Source organism: Chinchilla lanigera, unplaced genomic scaffold, assembly GCF_000276665.1.
Source record: "Chinchilla lanigera isolate Chin_1 unplaced genomic scaffold, ChiLan1.0 scaffold00050, whole genome shotgun sequence".
NCBI classification, from domain to species: Eukaryota; Metazoa; Chordata; class Mammalia; order Rodentia; family Chinchillidae; genus Chinchilla; species Chinchilla lanigera.
This window is the reverse complement of record NW_004955451.1, coordinates 14,299,550-14,310,507: the sequence shown is the minus strand read 5'-3', so window position 1 is coordinate 14,310,507 and position 10,958 is coordinate 14,299,550. Positions and strand designations below refer to the sequence as shown.

The 10,958-nt window shown below is 40.3% G+C and overlaps 1 protein-coding gene across 1 annotated transcript in view; it reads right to left on the bottom strand.

Moving 5' to 3' along the window:
* Nucleotides 1-10,958, bottom strand: part of Cdk12 (cyclin-dependent kinase 12) — a gene marked incomplete in the record, with an annotated part of 101,494 nt that overhangs the window by 35,378 nt on the left and 55,158 nt on the right. The window contains 5 exon segments of the mRNA XM_013519192.1: nt 1,114-1,531; nt 5,327-5,779; nt 7,367-7,581; nt 9,351-9,482; nt 10,352-10,468. Of these exon segments, the coding sequence (XP_013374646.1) occupies nt 1,114-1,531; nt 5,327-5,779; nt 7,367-7,581; nt 9,351-9,482; nt 10,352-10,468 (1,335 nt within the window).

The window sequence follows — 10,958 nt, the reverse complement described above, 5'->3', positions numbered from 1 at the left end:
AAGAAATACAGGGAAGATAGGAGAAGGGGAAAACAAGAAGAGAGAAGAATGGAGAAAGGAAGAAAGGAGGGAAGGCGAAGTACAGCAGAAAATGAGCAGAAATAGACACTGGATAAAATTTATCTGCCACTTTCTACAACCTGCTTCATTGTGCAGGAAAGAGGCACAGCCTTTGTCAAAATGGAGCAAACTTTTAAGAATGAGTAATTTATTTGGAAAAAAGTTATATTCAAGATGCTCAATGGGGACAGAGGAGTGTTCACTTATAAACAAAAATGTGAGATGGTGGAGAGGAAGAAAACATTTATTTAAATCAGCCAGGCCACTCTGCTTCCTTTCTAGCAAAAGCCTAAGAGCAGCTCAAATATTGTGAACACTATTCTGTTTAAGGAGCGGGGGAATCTATATTAAAATTTAAAACAAAGAAATCACAAAAAAAAGAACACAAAACTTTAAAAACCGAAGAGCCTGAGCCATCTCAAAACAGAAACTTTTCTCTTCTGCTCAAGAAGTGTAGGTAATACACTAACACAACATTTACTTTTCAGTTGAACGACCCTCTCCATATTCTCTACTATCTCCTAGGTAAAGCTGAAGGAAATGTTCTGGCTATAGCCCATCCAGGGGAACTGGCGCCAACATCGTTATTTTGTAAGTCGCCTGCTAAGTAGCAAGTGAGCAAGGAATACAACATACAGCTTTGCAGTAGCCAAATGCAGATGATTACCTCACTCTGGCAAGTGATTTCATTAAAGGTTCAGAGGACTGGATGGAAAGATGGACAGGGAAGGAACTTTCAGGACAATGGACTCTCTGGGTTAGTAAGGAACTCCTCTCCCTCGTCCCCCTCTTGGTGGGACTCTTGCCGATCCCCGATAGAGTTTTCCGTAAGCAGAAGACTGAGTTGGGGCCCCCCAGTGAAGGCTTGCTCCGGAGCTGCTGGCCCCAGGAGTTCCTGCCCCCAGCTCCCCATAGTTTTGCAACTTGGTCTCTGTGTGCACCACAGAGTTGCTGCTTCCCTCTGCCTTCAGAAATGGCTGCCCGACCACTGACTGTAATGCTAAGGGAGCCCTGGCAAAACGGAGATCCTGGTCCCCTGGGAACTGCACTGACCCTGTGCCCTGGTAACTGCTGGACTCCCCAACGTGGCTCACAGAGCCTGAGAAGGTCCTGTTCTTCACCAGGGTCTGGACCAAGGATTCTGTCAAGGCTGGACCAGAGCTGCGTTCATCAGTGTCAGTGGCACTGAACCCTGTTTCAGGCCCATCAGTGTTTCCGTAAGTCCTGTTTGGATGGGGCCGGGTGGAGTACTCCATTGGTCTCAAGGCCTGGTGCTCATGTGGCAGGTGGCCAGGAGGCTCTGCTTCAGGCTGGGATAAAAGTTGCAGCAAGGCGGCTGTCACGGCGGGGTTCAACTCCTGGGGGGCGCTGGAAAGATCGCCTTCAACCAGAGGGGGTGGAGGTGGCGGCGGTGGAGGTCCAGGGGGTTCAGGGGGCCTCTTCTCTGGTGGAAGAATGTGAGGAGGACATGCTGTGGAAGGGTTACTTCTTTTAAACACCATCTTAAAAATCATGTGATATAAGCACAAACACACTCACACATACACGCATACTGCCCAACATAAACAAGTATCAACACAAATTACCAGATATATAAAGAATAAAATCTTGGGATCAGAAAATTGCAATTTATAAATAAAATCAAGTTGTTAAAAACAGTTGCATTCTGGATCTAACAGCTGGTGTAAAAGGATGATATGTTTCAAACCATCGTCCTGATTTTTGTCTGAGATTTCCTCCATTTCCTTCCTTAAAGAACTGTTCTAATGTAGACTGTTGGCAACCTCACCACTCCTTTGTTGCTGTTAGAGCAAAACATTATTGAGGATAGGGCAGCAGAAGGAAGATAAAAGGGAATATACATGCTGTGGTCATATTTCTAGAACATCATCTTGCTGTACAACAGAGACCTTACACAGACTTGGCTAACACATTTACAGAATATTCGATGATATAAGGTTAACCTGAAATAAAACTTACAGAATATACAAGAGAGATGAAATAAAGTAAAAACTCATTACCATCATGTATAACTGCTTCTCCAAACTTCAGTCACCTTTCCCCTCTACTCACATTGTCAAGAAAGGGGTATTAACCACCATACTGTCGTTCAACTTCTTACCTTAACAGTAATTATAAAGACTAAACCAATTTACCATAATTTCTACTTTATTTTCCTACCTTTTAAACTTTTTTCATTCTGTGAAAAAAATAATCACTATAGTTGTGTCATTCAGAATGGGCTGCTGATGAACTGCCATTTATCCTGGAGAGTGTTGAGAACTTAGTATTCAGGAACTAATACTAACTTGGTCTTCACTAACATCTTTGTCATTCCTGAACCACTTCCCTAGACTTTCTTTCTTCCACTGCTGTCTAAATTTGCCTACTCTTGGCAATCATTTGTCTGACAATGAACTCCTGCGAAGACAGGAGAGAAGAAATGTAAAATGGTGTGAGATTGAGGACATGCAAAACCAGAGACAGAAGTATGGTCAGAACAGTGCCTTTAGAGAACTGGGAGTCACCCTGCTAAAGAAAAGGTTGGGAATATCCACTAAATGACTGATTTTTTTTTTCCCCATGGAAGCATATTTTAAAATATCCATATAGTCACTCTACCATTTCTGAGCTAGCAGTGATATGAAGTCATTACTTAGACAAGCTGAAAGCAATGTTTTGTTACAATTATTTTCATAATTAGCATGTTTACCTTGATTTTATTTTACAAAAGCAGCAAGTTTGCATTTCCTTTGCTGTGCAAGGATGAGGGTTAGGTGCTTTATGTAACACACAAGGGGGTTGTTCAATAGTTTTGGTTTTCCCAGGACTGACAGGGTGCCAAGGTTGCCAACTATCAGTTTTAAAACCAGGACAGTCGAGGGACAAGTTATTCACCTAATACGTAGTATACCCGGGAAGTTATTTGTTGACTGATGGCTTGGGTGATGGGTAGCTGGAGAAAATCAATTCAAGGACCAAAAATTAGCTATGGGAAACTCCCAATTTGAAGAGTAGATATCTTGACATGCTAAGTGAACTATAAGTACCTATGATTTCAGAGCCTTTTGCTGTCAACATTATGTATCTTTCTATATAATATATAAGGACATTAAAGTACCAGTCATTTAAAAGTATGTGGGGATTATGCATGAGATGGAACACCAGGTGTTTTTAACACTTAGGGCAAACAACTTGAAAAATGCATAACTGCAAAAGTGGGCAAATTTAAATTTACATTCTTCCAGCTACACCACTTTTCATATTTAAACTTTATCTTTTATGTAAATAGCCTAATTGTGTGTTTGAACAGAATTCTTGAGCTCAAATTCACATATATAAAATGAAAATTCTATTTCAAAATAGCAACACAGATGGATTGTAAAGAACTAAAGTTAAAACTTCTTAAAGGAATTAAAAAATATGAATTACAAATCATATTGTTCTAAGATTTAAATTGTTAATGTTGTCAATCTTTAACAGTTTTGTACTAATGTAGGGAGGTATTAAGTAAATTTAAAAATAACTTCAAAACTTCTTTTGATTCATTAGATTTCAACCACTGCCCTTTCCCAACAAGTACAGAGTAAATGAACAGTAGCCAAACCGATAGGTTGTCACCCAGGCTTATAGTCTGCCCTCTGGTGGAAGTGCTAATGAACAGGGCGATGGCTACGTAAGACATCAAGAAAAAACAGGAGAGCCTAGGGAAGGCTACTATAGTTAGTGCTGGCATTTTAAACTCTCTCTGAAAAGTAAATCCAACAATTTCTGGCCATAGGTAGGCCTTAGTTTTATTTCACTTTCATCATGTGGCTGATAGTTTGTTGGTTCAACTATTGGATGAATTTCTTCTAATCACTATGCTACTTAGTTGGACCCACTTCTTTCAGGCATTTTCTTTTACTTTTTTTTTTTGGAGATAGGGTCTTGCTGTGTAGCTCAGGCTGGCCTTGAACTCACTATGGAGCCTAGGCTGGCCTCAAACTTGCAGCAATTCTCCTGCCTTTGCCTCCCAAGCACTGGGATTACAGGCATGTGCCACCACGCCCAGCCTTAGGCATTTTCAATAGAGCTGCATCATTTTTGGTGAGTGGAGGAGGAAGAGTCAGAACCTGAACGATGAGATGAAGAGGCCGCTTTACTTCTACACAGTCTTTTCTGTTACTCCAGGTCTTACAGTCTCTTAAATAAAACAGTTGTTCATCATGACAGAGTGGCACAGTGAATCGAGAAGCACATGAGCTCCAGTTTTTTGCCAAAAGACTATAGCCACTTATTTAAACTCCCCAGATTGCAGTTTTCCTACTTGTGAAGTAAGGGATTTTCTTTAATACCTTCCAATTTTAAGTATCTTCATATACAAAACACAACTTATGTGACTGACCTGAGACCACTGAAAATAAAGCACATATTTTCTGCACTACTGCACATGAAATGTGAATGCAGGTCCCTAAAGTTGAAGGGTTAGTGTACCTCTTCAGCCCTTGTGCCTCTTCTTATTTCCCAATGCAAGGGGTCTTCATGAACAGTGAAAATTTCCAAAGAGTTGCAAACACTCAGATTTTGCAAACAGACTGTGAATCAGAATTCATCAGAGAATTTAAACTTCTTTTTTCTCTAATTGCATGCTGTGGCCATGTGAGATCAAGGTATAATACCTTTTTTCAGTTTTTTTTTCCTTTTTATAATGTTGGGGTCCATTCCATTGTTTCTTTCAGGGAACACATACTTATAGGAATCATTTTTATGTGTTATTATTTTTGGAAAATAAATATATGGTGTTATCTACTTAAAGCTATTCCCAAATTATTCTTCAAGAAATTAAAATGATTATTTTATTGGGGTTTTCTTGACTGGATCTTCCAGGTAATTCTCGTATGCAGCATCCACTCCACTAGAGGTAAAGAAATACAATGTGGTAACAGTTTGTTCTAGGACCAGCTGGGCACCACACACACAGTGGTTCAAGACACACTACCAGCCACGGTTGTGGTGTCCTTGGTTAGAATAAAGGGATTTTACTTACCAACATCCTATGAAATGGAAAAACAATCAGTATATGAAAGGTGCTACAAGAAGCTTTGAGACTTAAATAAAAAGAAGTTGGGTAAGAAATACATCACCTTGGTGCTATGTTCTCCTGTAGACTAGATTAGAGAAAAACTGAAACTGAGGTCATTGGTGTGAAAAATAAAATGTTAAGAGATTTTTAAGAGGATAAATAGCACCTGAGCTCAAAGAGATTCATGACCGGTCTGTTTACCTGCTGCCTCCTCCTGTGGCATTGTGGGAGTTCTTCGGGGCCCCTGTGGCCCACTATTCTTGTCACTGTTGTTTTCCTCTAAGTTGCCTGCTGGCTCCTGGGTTTTCATCAGCTGACTCAAGAGAACTGCCAACATATTCTGCATGTCAGCTGGTGTGCTTGAAGCTTCAGGGGTTGTCTGTTCTGCTGAAGGCAGGGCTGTTGGGGCAGGGAGTGCCTCCTTCAAAGACTCCTCTGGGGCTATGGGCTCTGAGTTCTGCTGCTGGGAAGTGGCTTCTGTCAGGGCATTGATGGATTGGTTGAGGGCTTCCAGCTGCTGCTGCATCTCCGGGTTAGAGTGGATGTTAAGCAGCTGTGCCATTTGAGGGATGCTCAGGTCAGTTTGGCTATGCAGCAGGTTCAATAACACTGCTAATTCACTTTGATTCAGCTGCTGTGTGATGTCACCAATGCCTGTGGGGAGACAGTGGAGCCAACATAAGAGGACGAGGCAGGGCAAGGGCCCTTTGCCTTCTTCAATTGGCAACAGCAACTTATAATATCCGAAGAATGAAGTTTCATTTGGAATATCTCATTTTTCATGTCTCAAACTGTCATGACACAGGCTGTGAATCTTTATAATCTTGCTTAAAAAATACAGAGACTAGCTGGGCATCGTGGTGCATGCCTGTCACCCCAGCACTTGGGCGGCTGAGGCAGGAGGATCATCATAAGAGTTTGAGGCCAGCCTGGGCTACATAGTGAAATCACGGCCAGCCTGAACTACAGAGTAAGACCCTGTCTCAAAAAAACAAAACAAAAGAAAAAACACCCAGAGACTAACTAAAACATCTGTGTGTTTGAAAGTGATTTCATTTTATCTATCATCTTCATGGTCAGTGATTACAATCCTCAGTGTACAGAATTACTAAGCTTTTAAATTTCAAGCTACGCATGGTGGTACACACCTGTAACACCAGCACTTGAGAGGATGAAGCAGGAGGACTTCAAGTTTGAGGCCAGTCTGGGCTATAGAGACCTCATCTCAATAAAACAAAACAAACTGATGCCTTGTATCTTATCTCTAGAAATCTGGCATTTTGTTTGAGGGTACATTTTTTTTAAAGTTTCTTGGATGATTCTAAAATGGAGCCAATGTTGAGAACTACCACTGTACACGGACAGGAAAAAAAAGTGAATCAGAAAAATATCTGCAGTTTAGAAAAATTCATGGTACCAAAGAAGTATTTCATTATAATAATTCATTATGACACAGTTTTAAGATATATTTAGATCAAGTAACAGTCTACAGTACTAACTACTGATAGTGGTGGCAACCCTACGGCAAGCGTGCCACACCAGGCAAACAGAGTCCTCCCAATGAGCACATGAACCACGTCACCCCAGCAGCTGAGAATCGGGTAACAGCTGTTTTTTCTAAATTCAAACCTCACTATTCAGGTTTAATCACAGTGTTGGCAATCTGAGATAAATAAGTGGGTTTTGGGTTGCAGTTTGGGCACTCAGTCTCTAAAAGGTTACCTATCACTGACCTATAGCAATTGTAATTTAACACTGGATTCTAAAATCTTATCAAACCTTACATAATGTGGCTCTAAATTATGTGTATTTGAAAGACATGGGTGAACTAACTTTAAATTTTGATTACCTAACTCACTGACTTGTGCTATGCAGCATACCTTATTTCCAGGAATGAAAATGGTCTACCATGGCCTTTGTGAACTGTATGTACCAAATATGGTTTATGTTCTCCCCATAAATGAGGACACTAACCTCTTTACCCAGGCCTCCTTGGACAAAAACTAAAAGATACATGTGCACACACACATATACACACATATATGCATGCATACTCTTTGCACTTGACCTTCAAAATTTGCCAAAGTGTGCTACATTAAGAAAATAGGGTCTGGGGATATAGCTCAGCGGCAGAGCGCCTGCCTGGCAAGTGCAAGGTCCTGAGTTTGATTCCCGGAACCAAAAAAAAAAAAAAAAAAAAAAAAAAAATTAGAAGCACAAAGGCCCCACTGCAGCACTGACCTACTGAATCCCCAGCCCCAGGCTGCTCCACTTTGCCAGCAGCAGGCTGAGGTGGTGCTGGGCTACTGCTCTTCACAGGCTCAGCACTTGTCCCTGAGGTAGTTTCTTTCCGAGAAACTTTGGACGGAGGTGGCTCTTCCACCACAATACCACTTTGTCGCTGTCGTCGTCGTTTCTTACTCCACAATTCATGGCAATCCTGCCAGTGAGGAAGGCTAGAAAAAAGCAAACAAGAATGCAGCAGTGAGTGAAGGAGGGATAAAGGATTAAAATGGGAAAGCAACAACATGGGAAGTGGAAATGATATGGAAAACATAAAAGTTACTAAGGACATAAAGACATAAGGACATATGTACCAGGACATACAGAATTACGGCAGAAAAAAAAAAAAAAAAAAATTACGGCAGATGGCAGCCTGAGGAAGTAAGTTTGCAAATTCAAAAGGTTTATACAGTGATAAGTGAGAATCTTACTAATATTTGGGACACAGTACTATATAAATGTCCATATTCTAGTCAAATACTGTTTTTTTCTTGACATAACAAGAAAAACAAACACACAAAGACAAATAGAATTTAGCTAGGGATGCTGGTGCACACCTGTAATCCCCAACAGTAAGGGAAGCTGAAGTTCTAGGCCTGCCAGAACAACTTAACAGTGAGATCCTGTCTCAAAATAAAAAGGGCTAGGGATTAGAATACCTCTAGGGTTTAATCCCTAGCACCAAAAAGAAAAACAAAAAAAAAAAAGGTCAAACAGATGGTCAAATTTCAGCTGAGAACAAATAAAAGGACAAACTGGCTCATTAATAGCTATAAATAGTTCAGGAAAGTGATATAAATCTAGGAACCATATAAATATATCATGATTAAATTACCTCTGTGCAAAATCTGTTATTTGCTCTGTGAGGACCAAAGACTGTTTTTTTCTTCATTCTAGCCACCAAATTTCTATGACTGAGTGTTATTAACTTTTTCATCTATGGAGTTTAGCACTATGCACTGTTTGGTGTATTTCTAGACTTTACCATACTCAATGATATAATCAGTAAAAGTCGGTCAATCTTACAACAAAATCTCTGTAGCAGGAGCTCACAAATTTTAGTAAAAAGCTTATATATTTGAACCACATTCAGTATACGAAAATTTTTGTGAGATAAATTAATTTGGGCATTTGTTTGGCATAATCAGCTTTATAGTACCATCTATGCATGTTCACCCGATCTATTCTTTAAGGCATGCAGTCTGTCCTAAGGAAAGAAAATGAAAGAAAAAAAAAAAAGTCCGGAAATGTAGCTCAGCGGCACAAGCACCTGCCTGGCAAGCACAAGGTCCTGAGTTCGATTCCTGGTACCAAAAAAAAAAAAGACACAGTAGCTATAATACTGTCAGTGATAAATTCAAAGATAAACTATAGACTTTCTTAGTGCCAGAATGTTGAGGATACTTCTACAGATCCTACATAATACAAGAACTGTCTAAGATTACAATGGATAGGTTGGGGATACAGCTCAGTGATGCAGGCCTGTCTGGCAAGTGTGAGGTCCTGAGTTCAATTCCCGGTACATCCGCCCCCTCAAAAAGATTGCAATGGAAATATGATACAAAGACCTTACTTTTTATGTCAAAATTCAAGGAGCAGACAGTGATGCAAACTATTTAGAATTAGGACTGAGAAAATAATGGCTACCACAGATCTAAGTGACTTAAACAGATGGAATGGGTAAGAACAAAAGCAAGAACACTTGCAAAGAGGTTGTACATGGCAATATGCAAGGGATCAGAGACAAAGATTACTTAGTCAAATTAGAACAAAAATTATAGCTACACTGACTATTATTTAAAATAATATAACAAACTTTCCTATCAACCATAATATTCAAGGATACACCTTCATTTGAGAATTAGCTATTTGTAATTCTTTTAAACCATCACTTTGAGTCTTAGGGGAGTTTTAGGGTCCCTACACAGCCACCAGCACTTACTCTGGCGGAGCCATCTTGCTGAGCTCCACATCTTTAAGGAAGTCACTCTGTAGAGTCTGTTCTGCCGTGCAGCGCTTGCTAGGATCCAGTGTCAGCATGTGATCCAATAAATCAAGTGCAGCTGAAGGAATACTGTGAAAAGAAAAGGAAATGCTAAGTTCACAATGACCCTACAGTGTACTGGGGACTAAACCCAGGGCCTATGTACTGAGCTATACTCCCAACCCTTTTTTTATAATCTTTTATTTTGAGAAAGGGTCTTGCAAGTTGCTAATTTGCCCAGACTAACTTTGAACCTGTGATCCTGGCTCAGCCTCTCAGGGTGACGGGATTACAGGCATGTGCCACTATACTTGCCTGGCCCTACAGTTCTTAAAACTTGTAACCTTGTGTCAAAAGGGCTCTCAATTTCCACCTCCATGTAATTCTAAGCAAAAAGAGCTAGAAGTTGGCTAATGTGGGTGAGCAAATATACTCCCCTACAGGATTTAAGAAACGCTCCAGCCAGGTGTGGTGGCACATGCCTGTAATCTCAGCCCTCGGGAGGCTGAGGCAGGAGGATCACAGTGAGCTTGAAGCCACCTTGGGCTACACAGTGAGTTCAAGGCAAGCCTGAACTATACATGGAGACCCTATCTCAAAAAACAGACAAGGCACACAGGCAGACAGACAAGCAAAGCAAAGCAAAGCAAAGCAAAGCAAAGCAAAGCAAAGCAAAGCAAAGCAAAGCAAAGCAAAGCAAAGCTGCAGTGCAGGTAAAAAACATGAAGTCACTAGTTCTATTCTCTTTTCCTTGGAAAGATCAAAAGGACTATAAAGAAATTTATGTATTATTCAAAATAAAGTGGTTTTCTATTGTCTAAAGCCCTTAAATGAGAAGAAGGCTATGGTAAAACTCATAACATTGTTCAAAAGTAAAACGAGTGCTACAGTAATTTGAGATACTACCTAGGCCAGAAAAAAGCTAGACCAAATGAAGTACACATTTTTGCCAAACTCACAAAGAGAATTCCTCTCGCAGACGCCGCCTGTATTGCTTCTTTGGTTTCATGGTGTTGAAGTAGGGCAGCTTGATAACATCAGGCCACACAGCTGGACAAGGGCTACCACAGAGACGGCTGAAAACAAAACAAAAGGCAAGACCAAGAAAGTAAGTAAGTCAGCATCCTGAACTTTGGAGGTTCTAGAAGCAGGAATTATTACCTCTTGAGGACTGGGCAATCTTTGCTTATTACAGGGTATGCAGAAAGGTAAAACATGACCTTACTGCTTTAAGAGTAGAAAGAACAGGATAAAAAGACAGTAAGAAAACATACTGCTATAACAATCCAAAACGATCCATGTATTTGCTTTTGTAAAGCACATTTTTAATCTCCCACATAGGTTTTTATTATAAATTTCGCTCTGTTCAGTTAGTTCCAGTACAATTTCATACACTAGAAATTATAGCAATAATTGGGCATTGGGTTTTATAGAGTCCTACGGGGAAAGTGAGAGAAGAGAGTCCAAAACTGAAAGTTTTGATAATTGAGAATTTACTGCCAAGGGTATAGTTCAGTGGCACAAGTGCCTGCCTGGCAAGCACAAGGTCTTGAGTTTGATTCCTGA